General features: G+C 47.4%; 1 protein-coding gene across 7 annotated transcripts in view; it reads left to right on the top strand.

The window, feature by feature from the left end:
• The window catches only part of LOC118509010 (zinc finger protein chinmo), a 107,212-nt gene that overhangs the window by 70,606 nt on the left and 16,113 nt on the right, over positions 1 to 20,493 (top strand). For all 7 annotated transcript variants that reach the window (XM_036049027.1, XM_036049026.1, XM_036049029.1 and 4 more), the window contains 4 exons: positions 18,988 to 19,208; positions 19,289 to 19,956; positions 20,036 to 20,183; positions 20,256 to 20,448. In XM_036049027.1, coding sequence (XP_035904920.1) covers positions 18,988 to 19,208; positions 19,289 to 19,956; positions 20,036 to 20,183; positions 20,256 to 20,448 — 1,230 coding nt within the window. The remainder of the gene's footprint in view (positions 1 to 18,987; positions 19,209 to 19,288; positions 19,957 to 20,035; positions 20,184 to 20,255; positions 20,449 to 20,493) is intronic.

The raw sequence follows: 20,493 nt of genomic DNA, 5'->3' as shown, positions 1-20,493 counted from the left end.
ACAACACTGGAGTACAGGAAGGAAGGATCCACGATCGATTGTGTGTAGTATTCAAACAAGGCTTCCATGCTCGGTGGCTTCAGACAAGGCTTCAGAAACGATCACTCGCTGGAATACGCCATGAACCAGCAGCCAATTGAGCAAACCTACGCGTTTGGCCCCAAAACTCCTAAACTATGCCTGTGCAAGATTCTCCGGTGCAGGCAACCCATCCGCTAGAACGGCGTTTTCCCTCCTACCTTTAGGCGTCACACGCAATGTGATATTTGCTTTGATGTGGAAATTTATCGAATATCATTTTGCCGAAGCGCTGCGAGGCTCAATATTCTCGTTTAGCTTATTTACTCCGCCGAACCTACCGCGGCGCCATCCCGTAGCTGTGTAGTTGGGCGCACTTTGCGTATCAGCGTGCTCGGTTGCGGTTGGTTGGTCCGATCGAAACTTTAAAGACCGCAGCAATCCACTCGAAGTATGTACGCGCCGGAGTTCTGTAGTTTGAACACGATTTGAACACGAATGTTTCAGCACAATTTGATGGGGAAATGGTCACACTGTTTGCTATAAAATATTAATTTAATATAACCCATCTTTTTCAAGCAGTTTTTTACAAGTTTGTTTTGTGCTGCACAAGCTATAAAGTTAAAATTGTTTTTATTAGATCAGATTTGCATAGAACGTCTCATTAGATCCAGTCAAGGAACAGCGAAACAACACTGAAAATCTGATTATATCTAGCATTATAGTTGGAATTCTATTTTATATCCGGCCCAGCCGTAGCCAAACCAATTGATAGCTGCGGTTTATTTCATTTCGGTTGCATCTGACAGAATTTTATGCTTTCAAGGCAACCATGTTCCGGGCGGCCAACCAAGGTCCCCGGGACGCGTGATTCGATGTTGTGCTGTGGAAAAGTTCGTCGTACATTTTAGCAATTTAGCCATGCTTGCCTACCCGTGTAGTAGCCGCGTGGTGGATTTAATTTTCCAAATTGAATTCAACTTTTTCTCGAACCTCCGGTCCGGTGTACGGTGCTGCGCTTGCTGCCGGGCCGGGCCGTCCCATCCGTCAGCCTGGGATATTTGTTATGTGCTGATTCTTCTTGCCTAGCCAGCTTTCGTTGTCTTTATGCAGCGTGTGTTTGGCATAATTTTCTAATTTTTACTCTAAATCTACCTTCCAACCCTCGAGACCGGCCGGCTGTGTATGGATGGGAGCGTGTAGAGAGAAAGGGAGTATCGTTCTGACTCCTGTGGCACACTAATTCCCACCTGCTCCCGGTGTCTTCCCATTGCTCTTAACGTCCCTACCATCATGATCATCATCGGGCTCCGAATATCAACGCCACCATCATGAGGCACTGCTGCTGTTTGATGCTGCGACGGAAATGGTGCCTTTTTTCCCAGGGAGTGATAGCTGACGACGTCGTCGTCCTCCTGTGCATGTCACTGTTTTGGTTTCGGGGTTCCGTCAGGTTTTCCTGTTTGAAGGGCAGAAAAAGTGAAGCCAGGAAACTTTTCTAAATGATAAACTTTTCGTCCGTCCCTCGGTGAGTGAGTGGAGCGGGGTTGGAGGTGGGGGCCTGACGTTTTGCTGATGTCCAAATAAGTATGGAGTAGTGGTTTTGCTTTTGCCGTCACGCTGTCCCTTTGCTCTACCGTTCGGGTGTTCCGCATCCGGTAAGCCTCTAAATTGGGAGCTTGTTTTTAGTCGTTCCGAGGGACACGAGGACTACGAGCAGGCCTTTCTAAAATGGCGGTAGTAACGTCAGTTTTGCCTCTAAATGAAGCCTTCCGAAAGGGAAGGCATCGAGTGGTATGTACACGCGTTCATCTTTTTGTTGCGTGGAGTTTGCTTGCGCAGTCTGGTCGTACTATTTTCCGAATTCCTTGAAGCCTGTCGTGCAGCAAAAAGTCATCGGGTCCCTTTAAGATGACGAGAAGTGTTGCTTCCACCGGGAAGAGATTTTTCATTTTGCTGTTAGTTACTGTTTCATCACAGCTCGCGCACAAGAAATAAATTAGTTAAGTTTAGTTCGTTCTCTTGTACGCAACCGAGGTGTGAGAGGTACAATTCGAAAGCTCCCCCAGCGGGAGAAGGGATAGCACACGGTGGTGTAGGCAACTTAGTTTGCATTTTGTTGTGTACCATTTTTTCCCTAATGATGATGTGTTTTTCCACTAACGTAGGAAATGGGTCCATGTCAGTGTGAGCGTTGCTTTCCGTCGTGTTGGATTTTTTCCCCTTTGGTCGGCAAGCACATTTGACCCAACCAGAGACGGACGACGAGCGTGGCAAGATGATGTTAACTATTCGCTTCCCATTTCCATGGGCGCTTTCGTAGATCTATGCGTTTGTGGCGTAGTGCCGAAAACGCACGGTGTATGAATAATGAATGTCGAGTCATACGAACGGGTTAATGAAATAACAGGGCGCGGATATTTTGTACCAGCCCAAAACCTGAGCGGTGAGGGAAAATGAACTCAATGGCAAGCTGCGAATGTTATCACAAGCCTCTTCAGACGTGTCATTCTATGGCAACATGAGAACGAGATAGGCTTCGCGAGATGAATAGATGTCCCATTTTTCATCTTCTTGATGTGCATGGTAGATACAGTTGGAAGACTCCTCTGAGTTTGCTAACAAAGCTGAGGCCCTAGGAAGCTTGTGCTGAATTGTTCTGCATAATGGTTCGTGCTATAGTATTAGTTTGAAGATAAAGCTGATAGTATTGAGAGAGGATACTAATTTCAAATATCCAAGAAGGATCTAAATAATCGTTGCTCTACTATTTCTTTATCCTGAGCAATCTCATTCACTCAAACGTATATCGTTATGCGGCAGCAATTCACAATACGGTACGTTCCTTCTGCATTGATGTATTTCCACATCTTTAATCGCCTAAACGGATGACGGCGAACCGCAAAATTGAAAAAAGGAATTAATCCTTTTTCGGTAGGCCATCCCTTGATCCCCGGTCCTCTGCAGGGTTCTCCGTTCCCTCGCTCCATGATAATCGTTGTTGGATTGTTTCCTTTTCATGTGATCTACGCATAGCTCTGTGTGCAGTTTTCACATCAAACATCAATCCTGGGCCATTGATGATTGCAGTGTGTGTGGGGTTCCCCGCAATGCTGGTAGTGGAAATCCGTCCCTGATTCCGGATCGTTCTCTCATCAGTACCGGTGTTGTTCGGTTCGTTTAATACGATCAGGTAGTTATCAATGATGGAAACTTTTCCCCTTGACTTGCTTGAAGTGTATCTACCGCAGTGCTACCAGGAGCCATGTGTGTAATACTTCAAACTATCAGAGACAGCTTAATGTGTGTGAGTGCTGGTTGGCTGTGGTAGGAGGGTTTGGATAGCATTTTGTAGGCAGCAAGTTTGCCTTTCTGCCATCGAGATAATGACGGGGGAGAAAAAAAAAAGAACGACTACTGCAATGCCGCCTTTCCCGGTTTCTTCGTAGTTGGACAATGGAACCACATGAAACTATTCCTCCTGTTTTTTTTTTTTTGCTGTATGCCCGGAAAAAGTTTTTCTCTGGTAAAAACGAAGCCGGTTTCGGGTGAAGATTGATAAGAACAGACAAGAAGTGCGTGCTCGTGTCGGCCTGCTGCTGAACGAAATGGTGTATCATTTTCTGCATTTTGTCCCCCACCACTGGGCGCTGGAGTCAATTTTCACCGAACCTTATCTTTTGAGGACTCCCTCTATTGCACTATTTGTATGTACATGGTTCAGATGATGTTTTGGAGCTCGTCTATGTACATCGGGCTACGTTCATCAAGAAGAAGCTTCATCACGCTCTATAGTAGCTTGGAGGATACGGTAGGCAAACAAATATATAAGTAAAGGACGAACGTGCTGTCGCCCATTTCCATTGCGATGGTACATTTTTCAGAATGTTTCACTAGTTTCACTTCTCCTAGGGCTCCCCTAATGATATTACTCCCTGGCCTCAAGTTTTGAAGCATCGGTTCGCTTCTTTGGCATGCTGTTGATAAATATTGGTTTTCTGGCCTCATTTTCGCATTGATGTGCGTACAGTTGAGGAATATCGAAGGCAATTGTACGTTAGAAGCTTATAGGCATTTGTGTCCAATAATTGGGGAAAAAAAAGGCGGCGATACGTCGTCGTCCATGGTCGATACAAAAATCTTCAGTTTTATTTTCATTTATTTTTGCGTCGTTCGCTCGGCAGGCATGTCTTCTGTGTTTTACTTTTTTTTCTTCTGTGTGTGTGTCACTCCTAACGCTCGCCGCTAGACTGGCGCTGCTTCACTCGGTCGGAAGGTAATTGGAGGAAGAAAATTCATCAGTCCCGTCGCTGGCAAGGAATGACGACGGAAATTGCGTATGTGTCAAATGATCCAAGGTATCAGCAACCGTACAGATGAAACTCGCCGAGCCGCTTTCATTTGCTCGAAGGGACACGATTTTTTGTTGGTGCTGTTTTTTTTTCTCTGCCCGCTGGTCTTACTGATGCTGCTGATGCTGCCGATGCTCGCAACCAACGTACAGAAGCAGCAGTAGCAGCTAAAACGTGGAGCGAAAAAACAACCAATGAAACTGTAAATTTTTCTTCATTCGACCGCCCCAAAATGAGCAGGAGCAATGGAAGGATCTGGGGAAAAATTATGGAGGCTGTGCGTGTTGTGCTGTGTTGCCTTCGGTTGGCGAGTGGATGAGACTCACACTATCGCGGCCCGGTGTTCACTTCCGTGCGCGCGATGCCGATAGACGACGGATGGGCTTCTCGGATGCGTCTGTCAATTCCGTCCATCCGTCGACATGTTGAGCCCATGTGTGTGTATGTTTAATTTTCCAAGTGGGTTTGTGTTTGTGCGTCCGTCATGTGTAGATTGATCTGTTCTGGTCGAAAAATGCTGGAAAGCCCTCCTGCCCGGACCGACCGGTTTAGAATTGATATTTTCGACAACAGCACACGGTAGTTGTGAGTTATCGGTGCAAAATCCTACCAAATGTCCTTGTCGCCAACATTCCGTGGGGAGATACCTTGGCGTAGAGGACAAATAAAAGTTTTTGCAAGAAAGTGAACGGAGAGTGGAGGGACGGGAAGTTGAATCGATTCAATACCTCCGGCCATTTTTTTTTTGTCCCCGGCCCTTCCCGATTCGGCAAGGATTCGTTGCCGGTTTTCCATTCCGGGCCCGTTCATCATCTCGGCCGAAATGGAGAGCGTCGCTCGACCTTCTGTTGCTGCCAAATGAACATCGTCCATTTGCAGACCCAGATTCCTCCATTACTCGTTCTCCGTGTCCTCTTCCTACACACACACACGCGCCCGTACGCGAGAAGGTAGTTTGATGTTGAAATGGTACGACTTCTCCCCGAACCGGATACCTTCGACGACGATGTTTGACTTTACAATTGACAGTGATACGCAATGGGGGTTGTTTTATTTCCCACTTTGCTTTCCTTACTGTGTGTACGCTACGGTGTTGGAATGGTTTGGTGATTTTTTTGTTGTGTGTGTGTGCGTTTCGCCAGGACACGTTTTCCCAGGACGCGTTCTACGCTCTCGGACGTTAGCGGGGGGATTTGATTGGTCAAGTTTTATTTTTCTTGCCAACGGCTCTGATCCACATTTCGACCAGTGGCAAAGGGCCTGCCCCGGTGCAAAAAATCGAAACAGAAATGGAATTGAGAGTAAAGTTTCATTGAAATGGGAAAATTCCTTTGCGTACGTGGGACGTCGGGTGGTTTGGTTTGTTCAGCAGCAGCAGCAGCAAAGAGAAGCTCTTGTGCAGGAAGTCTCGCTAATGAGTGAAGGGAAATAGTATAGAGCTGCGGGTACGACGGACAGCCGCTTTTCATTAGAGATTTATTCCGGTGAAATGCGTTTTCGCTTTAATTAAACAACGAAACATTGTTTCTTATCCTGATACTAATGTCGTTTTTCTCCATCTCTCTCTATCTTTTTAGGTAAGCATACAACGCACTTTTTCCTAATCCGTAGTGATGAAGGGGGAAAAAACGTCGGATGATTCATCGAAAGGTTGTATTTGATCCTTTTTTTCTCAAAATTCTGCGACAATTTAACTTGACTGTTAAACGTTTAGTATATCGTAGGTTTTATAGGGTGTCGATGCTATAATTTGCTAGCTCAGACGATATCCTATGTACACGTCAGAGTACTGCCACATAAACCTCGAAATGTGCTCTAGCTTGCTTTATTTGGGGCGACAATTTCCGCTCATATGATTTTCCGACTCATCATATCGAACCGTAACCAGGATGGGAAACGTTGAGTACAGGTTTGATTTCGCCGACACCCAAACATTCGTGCAGACATGTATATTCCCACACACGTTCCTTTTCCAGACGGTGGTGGTGATGAGTGGGGTACGAAAATGGTGTGCGAATGGTATGCCAGAGGACCAGAGGGATATGGTCGACGACGGCGCGCCTTGAAGATTCAATAAAGCCGTCTTCATTATTCCAAACAAACACGCATAAAAATTCTTCAACTTCCCGGACCTGCTCAAGATGTAATAAAAGGACCACCACCACCACTACCGCCGGTATATCGGGAAAGAGGAAGAAAGCGAAACTCATTCGAGGTCGACCCGTGTGGTGAATTTTTCGGGGGGTGATATGGCGACGGCGTCGCAACCGAGAAGAAAATCGGGGCTCGACCCATAAAGACGGTCTTACTGGGGGCGGAGGAGTGTTGAGAAAGGACACAGCGAGAAGTGTGTGAGTTGGGAGGAGGAGGAGGAGAAGGAAGCCAAAAAAAAATCTCCAACTTGTATCGTGGTGCAGACTGTGTTTATACATTTTTTCCTTGCTTGAGTGTTGTGTCCCAGTATTTCGTACGCCTGCTTCATTCAGCCTCGATTGTGCGTCGATTGGCTCGGAAGAAAGAATTCGATACAGACCTTAGCGGTCGCCTTCAAGCGTGCCGTCTAAGATTCGTGGGGACGCATTGTGTGTGTGTGTGTGTGGCGAGGACAGGGGGGCAAAATAAAGAAAACATAAAATGTGAATAAAACGATACAATTTCCCCACAGCATCAAGCAGGACTGAGCTCCCCGATCATTGAGCGTTGAACCTTAAGATGGCTACTCTAACGGTTGGGGAAGGCTATAGGGCACGTGTGAGTGTGTGTCTGAGGAATGGTGTGCGAGTGAAAGCCCTGCTTGTATGTATGACCTGCAGCCACTCGAGAGTGGGACAACAATAAACGGGGCACGCGAGGTTTTGGCATTTTGCGTAAAGCAAATCAGTGAGTGAGGCTTTTACGATGCCGTTGGCTGGTGCCTTCCCTTTAACAAAGCGCGTAAAAACGAGCATTTGTTTGTGGGCACGTGTTTGTGTCCGTTTTGTTGTTGTAGCTGTTGTCCTATCTTATGGTGCAAGATCCTCGACCGCGCTCGGCTCTCAATGCTCGACCTCGCATCGTCCCTGGCATCGTCCTGCCGGTGGGCTAAGTGAAGATATTTATAAACATATGTTTCTTTCCCTCCCTGTCACGCGGTGCTCCTTGTTTCCGTGAGCCTTGCCGTGCAAGCCGGCATTGTTTGCTATTCATCGATTTTATGGCATTAAAGGTGTGTCGACGGGTCGTAAACGTGCGTTTATGCTTGTGGGAGTGGGGAATGAGGAAGCACTCGCCCTCCCGCCGAAAGCCGTATCCATGTGTGTATCGAAACCCAAACAAACGTAAAGCGATTGTGTGTATGGCCCAGTTTAGCGTGTGAAAATTGGAAGGACTCGGGAGACATCTCCATTTTGTTGTCGCCTTATTGATGATTTTATCTTTGGACCGTGAAATCAATGAACGGCTTGCGGGGGTCCCTTTCCACCGACGCCCGTTTCCAACGCCGCGCACAATGACATTAATGTCTTTAAGGTCACACAAGATGGAGTAGAGTTGTTGTAGGCAGTGGCAGACGTTGTTGCTTGTTGAAGGTATTGAGCTACAGGTGTATACATCTAGATAGATCAGCAAATGGTGGGATATTAAAGTCGGATGGATTGAACAGAAATATTTCTTCGAACATAACAGTATGGAGTTTATTGATGGATCTTGAATTCCTAAGAGATTTTGATTTTTTTAATATCAGTATAGTAGTCACGGCCAAATATTTAAAAGGGAAACATCCTCCTGCATCAGCCATTCGTTCATTCAAACGTTTCGTTATGTTTTCGCAGCATATCTTCTGTGGTACAAAAAACCGCAAAAAACACATCTCAGCTCAATTGTTGTGAAGGCCCAATGCCTCAGAAATTTACGCGTACAGAACCGCAGCGCTAGTGGTTGTTTTTGCTGTGCTTCTACTTGCACAGAACACCCTCCCAATGGTGCACCCGATTCAACGTACATTGCGTTTCCCTCGCACGTTATCCTTTTCGGTCCTGCTATTTTAGACGTTTGCATGGATACGAAGTTAGGTATAATCGTGAGAGAGCATTTGCTTGTTCGTTATTATTTTGGTCCTACAAGTCACGAATCTATGGATGGACAGCCCGACGTAACTGGATGGATAGCATCGGTGAAGATATTGGCTGCTGATCTGCAAGACCACAGTCCTGCAAGAGGTTCAGTTCGGTAGGGAAGCTCAGTTTTGAGTTGCAACAAAAAACTCTCATATCGCATCTCTGACAGAGCATCTTGTCTGCCACGCGCTTTTTCCTGCACGTCATCTCATCGTCGATGTTTTTTTTTTTCCACCCACCGAGAAGGGGTTAGTGCGTGAGCGACGTCAATTCGGGATTGGGGTTGGTGCGTTTTGCTGCTGCGTACGTACGGACCAGCACTGTGAGCATTGCTGCAGTCCGTGCCCTGGCAGCTAAAAACTGTTTGCTTGATATTTATTTCGATTTATATTCATTTTCCATTTTCATGGAAATGTATGTATTCGGAATTTATTTGCCATCGCGCTTCAGCAGTCGGTACGTGTGTTACTTGCTCGCTCACACACTCACTACACACTGCCGTTTGGGGCCATTTTTCCTATTTCAACATTCGGTGCGTTCTATCTATCGTTATCCTTGGGTACTCTTTTTTGTTCGTTTGTTATTGGCTTCATTGTAGACCTCACAGCCAGTTGAATCCGGCTCGGGTTTTTTTTTTTGGTTGGTTTTGTTTTCGATGCGTTGCTACGTAGATATACTTTCATAATGAAAAGGATGAGCACATGATGCTTGCGGGGACGGAAAGTGTTTTCCTGGGGGTTGCAACAACAGCAAAAAAATCCTACTGAGCGGTGACTTCAGCAGCAGGGTGGAAGCTATTTCCGTTTCGTACATGTCCTGCAAAATGGGGCTTCTTCCTTTCGAGCCAAACCACCAATGTTGATAGGGGAAAGAGTTGGAGAACAGCAGTTTGGCTGACTGGCTCCCCTCTTGCTTGCATCATTTGTTGGTCGATGATGGAATGAATCCCTCTGCTGTGCGTTTTCATGTTTTCCATTGAGCAAAAGAGGCACGGGAAGAAAAAAAAACCGCCGTATGCTAAGCTCTCCCCGAGGACCAGGGCAATGTTGGCTCGGTATCTCCTGAGGTTCTATTCTACTTCATCCTCACCATCCCGATGCGCTTGATTTGATTTTGAATTCAATCGGGTTATGCTTGGCCGTGTTCGGGCGAGCGATGTGGTCCACCCTCTCGGTGGCCGTGTTTGCCACCGACCTGATAGCCAGGGTATCACTTTTCATTCCAATAGTGCCAAGGTGGCCGGTTTGTGTGTGGGCCAGCTCTGCTGCTGGACCCATTAGTCTGGACTCTGTTCCCACAAGCTTTGGGCATTTTTTTTCTCTCGCCTTGCAGTATCCCGTATTCCCCGATTCTTCCTTCGTAGCGTAGAAGCCACTCATCCGAAACCATCAGCTAAATGAATCCTAGTTTTCACTCACAGGACTCTCTACCAGCAGCAGCGCTGCGACATACATCAACCGGTTTGACATTATTGAAAATGGCCAATATTGGTTCGTTATACGGGAGCTAATGGATGCCGCAACGATGACGCCACCGGGACCAAATTGTGTCCAAGCAAATGTCATCTGCCACACCCTTTCCCTCGGTGCGCCTTCCATTATTATGCCTCCAAACATGCGTACGCATGAGTGGTGCACTCTTCCGTAGTGGTTGCTGCAGCATGGAAAACGAAAAGTCATGCCAGCTTTCCCTACTCTGATGTGTGTGTGCGTGTGTGTCCGGCAGAAGACGCAGATAAAGTGTACAAATTGAAATTGATGACTATTTGTAAAATGCTAATTTCATGTATATTGCCGCTATCTGTCATTCATTTGATCGAGCTGCTTTTATCGTTTACTCGTCCTTTCGGTTCGATTGAAAAGTGGCTTATGTTGGTTGGTCAGCTCTGTAGGAGTGAAGCTGGGGAAGCCGGATATCCTTTTAACTAAGTCCATCAGGATGCTGTTGTTGCAGGGAATTGGAGATGTCGATCGTAGTAATATCGGACTTAGGTCTTGATGAATTAGGATGCATTCCTGGACAATCATGAGAGGGTTTTAGACCTAAAATTACTACTAACAATGATATAAAGAAGGATTGCTATATCCCTATTCGTTTTAATTTTTACACTAGTTGAAGAGTGATTTATGTTTCAATTTTCCTACCTACGGTTGCGTTTCCCTACTGTCTATTTGCAATTGTAACGAGATTTCCCCCCGCTCTGTCAATGTGTAAACCCTACCGTCAGATGCATTTGCTTTGGTTATGGATGCGTATGATTGGTTTGACGAGAAAACGAACGTGATTCTGGGCACCTACCTACTGGGAGTGCTTGATGGGGACAAAAGTGGCAAGATATCGTTAGCCCGTGTTGAACAGGAAAAAAAAGCAAATGAAAGTGTTTGCCAATGTCGTGTTCCCGCATGTCGGAAATACAATGCGATGAGCAGATAGAAGCAATGCGAGCAAGCAAATATTAGTGGCCACTGATTCTTCGTCAATCTGTGTTGCGACAAAACTAGTCGCATCGGTTGGCAAAAAGGAAAACGCAGCTGGTGGGATCAATTGGAAAGCGAAATTAATCAACGGGTTTTGCTTGCACACTGCCGGGATGGATTGGAAAAGAATGGGTAATAGAAGATCAATATCGTTTCATTAGTTTACCCAGCCATGATGGACACGGGCGTGACAAATGTATGGCAGCTACCACCATTATTGTCGCCGTATTGTTTACCTTGCTTTGCGCTTTGTTTTAAGAGGATTTTCTTCACAATGTTTTGTTTGAAGTACAGATTTGTCTTTAATAGTAGTTCTAAACTTAAATATCAAAATTAGAGATGCACGGTATAGGTGCGAAAAAATCTTATCCTATGAGAGCAGCCATCATTATCTTTCTATGTCCTCCAGTTAGTAAAATTTGAAATTTTTGAACCCCTAATTACTAGTCACACGGGGGAAAACAATCGAGAATTTATGGTTCATTCATGATTGCCATCATCGCGTTTGGGCTAATTAAGTCGTAGCCTAGGGAGTACTTTTGTGTTTGGTCGCATGATTTGGCTGCTTATACATCCATCAGTTTGGTAAACAGAGTTTCAGCGAAGGTGGGCCGAAGTGCACGTGAAAAGCAGGGAGCCTGATTCATTCAAATACGAATACCCTCCTCCTTCGTGCATTGTAGTCATCGCTGATAGTACACACACACTGTAAGGCGTGTGTTTGGGTTGGTTGGTGACACTCGGTAGAGAGTTGTTTTCCCTTTTGTGTTTTTTTGTTGTTGTTCTTCTGCTTGTTTTTGTTAGGTCGTCTCCTTCAGTCACCTGTCTAGAATCTATTGGTTAGGAGGAGTGTGTGTATGCATAGCGTGGTGTACGAACGAACGAATGTTCGGTGGGTACCTTCCGATAACTCTCCATCATTCCGCTGCTTTGGCAACCGAAGCGAAAACAGACCACCAGCGAAAACAGCGTTCGTATGACAACAAACGAACCGAACGGAAAAATCGAACCGTTTGTTAGCGAGCCAGGAACGAGAAGTCCCTTGCCCGGGACTATAGCTCACCGAACGTGTGCAGGGTGGATTGCAAACGCGAAGCAAGTACGAATCGAACCTGAGTTCAGTCAGTGATTGGCGCATATAGGGGAGGAGTACAGGAGCAGAGGCAACCGAAGGGAAGTGTACTAGACTAGCGCGCCAGCAAGGACTACGTTTGGCTATTATTTCCATATCTTTCTCCGCTAACTACGCCGGGTTTTCGGGTAGAACTGAGTAAGCGATTTTTTTTCCTTGGTGGTGGACCCCGAGGTGTAGCACACGGTAACTGGACTCTTCCGGCTTGCCCGCCGGATATGCTAGAGAGAGGCGCGCGGTGCAAACGAAAGTCCACTCCAGCGCCAGACAATAGGGGCAGGGGCTCGGAAAATACGATTTGTGGAAGCACACGACGGCGTACTGTGTGTGTGTTTGAATCGAGCCCATCGATGCATGAAAATCTGCCTGAGAAACACCGCCCGCGATTCACAAATGCTTTCCTATGGGTGGCGTAGGCCTTTGGCGAACGAGGTTTTGTTCCGGGATATTCGGCTGACTGATTTGGTCTGTGGCTGGCCCATCGGTACTTGATAGAATTGAAGCGTCCGGTAGTTCGTGTGTGAGCGAGTGATTTTTTTTGTGTTTGAGTCCTCTGCCCTTAAGAGGATGGAGGTGATGTTTGGAATGTGTCGTACGGGTGTATGTGGGCACTGTGGCCAGCTATTCTTACCGTGCGATGACCTGTGAGGAAGCTGGCTGGCCGGTTGGTTGTGCGTTGTAGATTGAATTGGAGGAATATATTGCCGACCGGTTGGTCGGTCGGTCTGGCCTGGTCTGGCCGATGATTTGTGCAAACGAGGTTCCCTCGACCGGGCGCAGGGAACCGTCAAACCAGCGTTCAGAAGCCGTACGATATATTGTAAAATATTTATCATTGTTTCTCTCCGCTGTGCTGTTCTGCGTAGGAAACCGAAACCTCGATGCACACGTACGGTGATCGATGGATTTTGTTTTTTTTTGTTTCCCCCCGTAGAAGGGGTCAACAATTTTCCTCAGTTGACTGATTCAAGATTCGGTTGGGAGGCCTATACGATACGAGACGGCTTGCGCAAACATTGCTAGCTGCGGGTTTGCTTTCGGCATAAAAAAAATCCGCCAGCTTTCGTGAGGATTTCGATTGTGCACCACCGGGCTAGGGGCTGGCTGGCTGCTCTATCGGCTGTCGTCAGTGCTCCTGTGTGTGGACAGGATTTGAAGCATACGTCAATCAATTTGGTCAATCAGCGAATACGACCGCCGCGCGCCGTTCGTTGGGTAGAGTTGGCATCGGCGAGTGTATATGGATGGGCCATATTTTTCAGCTCACCAGCCACTTATGGGGTTTTGCAGTGGTTTTGGGTTTTCCTTTTGCACGTGTGTGGGTGTGTGTATTTTTTCGTTCAAAGTCCAAAAAGGTAAATTAAAACTTTAATCCAATGTTGACGGCGTATTATTTCATGGCATTTGTGTGTGTGTGTGTGCGAATAATGGCAACGACTCGACGTTAGTCCGTTCGTTATCTTCCTGTTTTCGGTGTATTGAACAAAAGATGGGGGTTGTCCGACGTTCGAAATTATATTCATTGATTCAAATCAGATTAAGCCAAGAACGCTCTTAGCAGCAGCCCTCCAATTTATCACGTTGAAGCTATGATCGTTCGATTTGTTTTGTATGATTTGCAAATGGCATGAAACCTCGGTAGAGGAATAAAGTACCTTAGCAGAGTCCTTCCATAACTCGAAGTACCGAGCGAAAGTAATAGGCCTCAGACTCATAAATCCTTCCAGTTATCACCCGCGTCGCAAATGACCTTGACATAAGAAGATGTTGGGAGGCTCCCTACTGCTCATAATAATAATAACAATAACAATCGATGGATGGATGACAGAACACACACAAACCCAAACAATGTCGGAACCTTTTTTTTCTCCCTGCTTTACTCCGTTCCCTTTTCTTGGAGACCGAAGCTTCCAACTCCCTTATTACTAACCGCGCGGTACTTCCCGGAAGAGCCGGCCCTGTTCGTCGTAAATGTCGTCTGCCGCTCGTCTAGAGCAAGTCGGGTTTGGGGAAATCCCCGACAACCCCCCAGCCACTTTCCGAGACGGGGTGAAAATATGCGGAAAGGATATAATAAAATAAAAACACCACCCACAGTATGAGTGCGCGAAATGGAGGCGCCCGATACTTTTGTCCCGTTCTGGTGGGGGGTGGTGGTTCTTGTCGCAATCATTGTGCCTTTGCTCGCGTTTGTGCGGCATTAAAAAGGTGGGTTTTGTCGATTGTGTACCGGCGGGTCCTGAGCAAAGGCTAAGTAAAGTACAGTCTCCGGTACAGAGAGCGAATGTGCCCACCCATCACCGAAGGGAAGGAGAAAGACTTTGGCCGGATCATATCCATCTTATTTCCGTGTCTTCTTTCCACGGACATTTGCCCCCAAAATGTGTGCTCGTATAATTTGCGATGGGGTGGCAAGATTTAAGAGTTTCGTGCGAACATGTAGGAAAACACAGATTGTCGTTAAAGCTGAAGCTTTCCCAGACGTGCGCCTATTTTGAAGCAAAATGGAGGTTTTATTGTTTCGCCTTTAACCTATTGTTGCGTTTTGTTGTGGAAAGTGTTTTTTTTCTTTCTTTGCTTTGCGAAGGTCGAAGGATAAGAAAAGGCGGAACAAAAAAGGAAAGAAAAACCCCTCACCGAGAAGGACCAGAAGGAAATGTATCACAAGCTCCATCTCGCTCAACCCCCGGTCACGTCTTTCGCATCTCATCGCACGACCCACTGACACCGAAAACAAAATGGATTTTCTGTTGTTGTCAGTGGCGCGCAGAGTTGGTGGTGCGAGTAAATTAATCAAATAATACCTAATTCTTCTGTCCCGACCCTTCGCTTCTCCACCAGCCGGTTGCCGGGGCTTTGTCTTGCTGCCACAGATATGCCGGATGAATGAAATTAATGAGGGAACTCATGAGCTGAGATGTTTGAAAACCGGAAGGACGCCCGCCCCGTAAATCGGCAGACGGAGGGTCAAGCTCGCGTTGCCAACTGAAAGGTTGGTTTTCCGTGGTCAGTTATGGATATTGAATAGCACCTTTCAAGAGCGATGAGGGAAACGCTGTGGCTGGGTGGGTGGGTGTGAAATATTTTTCCAACGAATTTGGAAAAACCTTTTTCTCTTGTTTTGACGGTCGGATGGACAGATGCGGGGGTTGGAAGGGACGGACCCATCCCAACGCCTTCTGCAAAAGCGAAAAAGGTGTCAACAAGACGGGTCAGCGCACCGTAACAGCGACGGACGGCGTCACAACACAAAGATTAGGAATCTTTGCAGGGCTAAGGAAGTAAACAGTAGGGCAGGATGGATCTACGGTACGAGAGCTACAATCGGAAGAAGGCCCAAAAATAGAGACAAAAACAAAACAAAAGCGCTACGAAAGGTTCACAATGGGTGTGTTAGGTGTGGCGCATATTGAAACGAAGGAACAGACGGGAATAAAATTATCCGCGTGATAAAAGTTATGATGAGGGAAAGGGTTTTCCTTTTTTTTCTCCCACTCTCTCTCTTTCCCTTCTCACTTCCTTATTAGGTTAGATACGGCTTGAGAGTGAAAAAACTACGGTAGGATCAAATTTACGAACGAAAACTGACCTGCCCTTACGACGGGGGGGGCTCGATGTCTAGCGGTGCCTGCTGCTGAAGATTAAGGATGGCCTTTTTCACTTTCAAATTCGTGGTGTGCCCGCAGTATGGGAAAGAAAGTTGATGGATGAAGGAGACAAGCGAACGTAGATGGATTGGGGTGTGTGCTTAAAGTGATGATGATGATGTCCTAATTTTCCATGGCAAAGATTGATGCTGAGAGCCATACGCATCGTAGAACCTGTGATGTCAACAGTGGGATTACTTGCTGCTCTTCACGATTCTTATGTGCTCCAGGTTTGAATTAATGGACGAGGTTAGATTCTACAAAGCTTATCCGTGTGATGTCCAATGCCAACATGATAGATAAAAACGGATTGTTTGATCTTTCTCGTGAATCTAAGAGCTGTATTCTGCATATGAGTAAGACCCTATCCCCGTCCCAAACATCAGACAGTGTTGCGCCACTCAAATGTGCATTGGAGCCAGGTACGCAATCATCGCCAAGACGAAGCTGAGGTCCAACCAAGCTACAGTGATGCATGCACGCACTACCTAAAATCCGGCCCCATCTAGCCGTAGCCTCGTGATGTGCAAACATATGTGACCCATCTTCGTACGCCTGTGTGAAGGCCCCCCCCCCCCCCCCCCCCCTCTGAAGTAGAGTACGGAAACCGGGGGAAGGTTGCGTGTTTGTCTCAGTGCGTCGTACTCTTTTAATGTTGAATTTTTATGTTGACCAAGCCGGCCGAAAGAGATACAGAATCGGGTTGGGAAAGAGCTGCGCAGTAAAAGCGGTATGGTCAACAGGGACGGAGGCATGTGCACGCATTAAACGATGGGCAGCGCATCGTGTGTCGACGTATCCAATGTTTGTGCGTGACACATATTTTTCACACTTTTTAAAAGGTTTATTCGGTCTTGTCGTGTTTGTGTGTGCGTGTTCGGAGTGAAGGAAGGCAGGAAGGCAGGGAGTGAAGTTGTACGCATAATGCTGCTGCGACGTTTCGTATGCGCAACATGCTCTCGTCCAAATGCACCAGAAAGTGCCTCACACTGAACCCGAATTGCGAAGTCGCTGTGAAGAAACTCTCGTTTGAGGGTGTTGTTGGCGATGAGAACCGGGGAAAACGACCGTTTAGGCAACTCGATTCCATGTGCGCATGTGTGGTGGTGCGCACATTGCAGCGATTAAGAACTCAGAGTTATGTGCAATGCGTCTACGCAACCTCGAGGAGGTTAGGGTTTAGAACATGGCGGATCGCGGCATGATACGGAGGCGGGCGACTTGCAGCGACCCGTTTTCGTCGGTTCGGTTTTTTTGTGGGACACACTTCGAAATGTGCGTGACCTACTTTTCCCTCCGAGAACGATGCAACCATAAACATCACGCACGGCCGGAAGAGACGGTCTTTACTCAATGTGCATTGCCCCACATCGTATGGACAGAGCTCAGACATTGGCGTTGTATTGATACGTACGTACACAGTTTTGTTGGACACTAAGATTGAAAGTCACCAATATGGCTGTTGGAGATTAAATCACTTTCACTGGTTTACGGATGAAAAGGAGCAGAGGGCACGAGGATCGATGGAAGAATGTTGCATTCGAACGATCGTAGCACACTGTAAACAACCACTTTTACGATCTAAAGCTGGTGTTAAAATGGCGTTTTTGGCTATAGGAAGCTCCCTGACGCAAGCTGGGTGCCTTACGGACGTATTTCATCGGTAGCTATTTTGGAGAGGAATACCTCCAAGAAAAAGGCAATAGTTTTGATCTTGTGTTGTTCAGCAAAGTATTATCATATTATCTGACCGAGTAACGTTAATAAAAACAGATTTTTGCAACAATTCGACTAGGTCTTCCATCTACACACAAAAACGCTGGAACTGAAACCACATTAACCACATCCATCGAAAGTTCCTGTACAAAGTTCTTCTGACATCGAAGCTGTTATCGGTGGTCTGATTGCAATGTTGCGAAATTGTATTTGAAAAAGAATGGTTGATTTGAGGACCAAACTGGATGCGCGCTTTGTCGAGAAGTGGAGAAATAGAGGCAACATCACGCGGCAATTAGCTAATCAACTAGGATCTCACTTGAAAAAAGGTTAAATGCAACATTACAGATAGTTTCTAACTACAATGTACGATACCTATTAAGTTGTATTTCGATAATCAATACAAAATTCCTTGTAAATAGGTATTCTCGTAGAAAAATAGCAGCCATATTCATCGCCCGGAAGTCATATTTCCCACAGAGCCCCGACATCAGTTCGCCTTTGTACGGTTCGACAGGCCGCGCCATATGTTGTGTACAAATATGCTCCAAAGTTTTCAACATGCTCTCACGATGCTCACCAATATACCCCATAACAGGGTTGTGGTCCTGCTGCTGCGCCATGCAACGCTGATGATGATGACGATGATGTCATAGCCCGTATCGCATTTTGGGCACTCATTTTCAAGGTCTTCTGTTGATAGGGGGGGGGGGGGGGGGGGGGGGTCGCGTCAGTTTCAATTCCGCTCTCCGCCGTCCAACCACCTTGCAAATGGGCGAGGGTTCAAAAATACACATACAACCAGCCAGAATTAGGTCGGAAATCGAATGCATTCTGTACAACTGCGCCATCGAATCGGAAGGCGCGCGCGCTTAGGGGCGACCGAATTTCTTTGCTTGCGCATGACCCATTATCAAACCATGCATGCACCACCCCGACTGATGGTTAGTGCGGGCCTATGTGCGGTTGCTGCCCGTTCGAAGCGTTATTTATAGTAGCGACGCTGTTTGGAAGAGCTGCTGCTGGTGTGCCCTATGTTTGATGAGTGTTTTACTTCTTCTTTTTTCCGTCTTTCGCCATTGGGGCCTAAGATTCATTTCTTGGAATCACTGAAACACACAATCTTGCATCGATGGTCGGGTTTGCGAGGGATTGAGCGTGTGCGTTTGCTGGGCGTTTGTTAGCTGTGGCTGTAAAATTTGGTAGAATTCACGATAGCTTTACCGCTACGATGCAAGCCAGCCAGGCGCAAGCAGTGCATGTGTGTGTTTGTGTGTGTGTGGTAAGATTAGACACACGAAAATAGGTCAGTCAGTCAGTGAAGCAGCAGGCACGTTAAACATACTTGTTATCCGCGTAACATCGCACGACTGGCTAACATAAACCATGGGCTCGAAATGGATGGACTATGTTGTGGCAGCTGCAATTAAATTGCAGAAGTTCTGCACTACATTTACCACAACTGTAGGAACTAATTTAAACTATTATCTTTATTTAAATAATCTCGATCATAAATAGTTTGACTGATCCTGTTGCATTTCTATCTTACAGGGACCGTATTTAATGCACACAAGGTCATACTGGCGGCATGTTCGAAAAACTTCGCCGATCTGTTCGAACGGGCTCCGGTTGGCACGGGACAGATATGCGTGATGTTGGAGGCAACCTCGGCCGACAACATGCACGCACTGCTCGAGTTTATGTACAAGGGCGAAGTACACGTGTCACAGAAAGCGCTGGAAAGTTTTCTGAAAGCGGCTGAGAACTTGCAGGTGAGTACGGTCGGGCGCTACGGGGAGGAAGTGTGTGCAACGCATCACTTCATGACGCCTTTTTATGTGCTCGTTCGCAGGTCAAAGGACTCACCACAGAGCACGGACGCTTTGCGAGCGCCAATGCCAGCCAACCGTCACAGTCACCGTTTCACGGGCCACCGAACGATCTGCCATCACCTGCCATTCGCCGCCAGCAGCGCAACAGCCTCTCGTCCTCGATGGAATCGATCAACCGGGCGGTAAAGCGGGAAACCGACAGTATAATCGCAAGCAGTGCAGGAGGTGGCGGTGGTGCGGGTGGCAATGGATCCAGCCACGGTAGCGGCGCCGGTGGTGCTGGCACGGGCAATGTAAGTAGCGGTGCGGACCGAGGCAGCAGCGGCGCCCCGGACCGCACTGGTCGTGGAAGTGATCGAGGTGATGGCGGCGGTGGTGGTGGTGGTGGAGGGGGAGGTGGTGGTGGCGGCGGTGGCAGTACCCCGGCGTCCAGTTTCTCCCCGTACCTGCAACCGTCGTCCTATCTGCAAGGATCCTACGAGAACCGCAAACGATCGCTACGATCACCGTTCTACGAGCATCAGGAAGCGACGCGGGACAGTGTGCTGCGGGATGGGAAAGCGAGCGCAGGCAACGGCAGTCCGGTAAGTGGCAGCAAAAACTATCGACCGTCCAGCAGTGGTTCTTCGGCGACACCAACGGAAGCAGACACCATACACACGGATCGGGATTCACCGCAACAGTCCAAGTGAGTCTACCCTACTTTGGCCGACTTCCTCGACCCGGGCAAGGATCGCGTGTAACCAATTTCCGCTCTCCGCTTTCAGCCGGTATGAAAATCACAGTCCCAGCACAACCCACCATGGCCACGGTAACGGACCGGTATCGTCAAACACAATGGATCGAGAGGATCGGAACGATCACAACGGCTCGGTGGATCACAAAGTGAAACACGAAAGTCGGGAAGGCAATGAGGTATGGTGCAGCGCGCTAAGGGTCGCTACCAAAGATCTATTCTATTGATGCAATCTTCTATGCTTTGTGCAGGCTGGTGCGGAAGATTTGCGCGTCAAAATGGAAATGCGACCCATCCAATCGCCGCTCAGGTCATCGGCACCGTCCACCCCAACCACACCGTTAGGCTTCATCAATGTGAAGGGTGGTTTGGAGGCGGCGATACCGTCAGTGGATATGTTGGGCATGATCAGCACACCGCGGGAAAGCGTAACGACGGCGGACGGTAAGGGCGCGAGGCACTGTTTGCCCTCGATCCGCCGCAAAGAAC

This window comes from Anopheles stephensi, chromosome 3, assembly GCF_013141755.1.
Source record: "Anopheles stephensi strain Indian chromosome 3, UCI_ANSTEP_V1.0, whole genome shotgun sequence".
Taxonomy (NCBI): Eukaryota; Metazoa; Arthropoda; class Insecta; order Diptera; family Culicidae; genus Anopheles; species Anopheles stephensi.
Note: the sequence above shows the minus strand (reverse complement) of the source record. Positions and strands in the feature narration are given on the sequence as shown.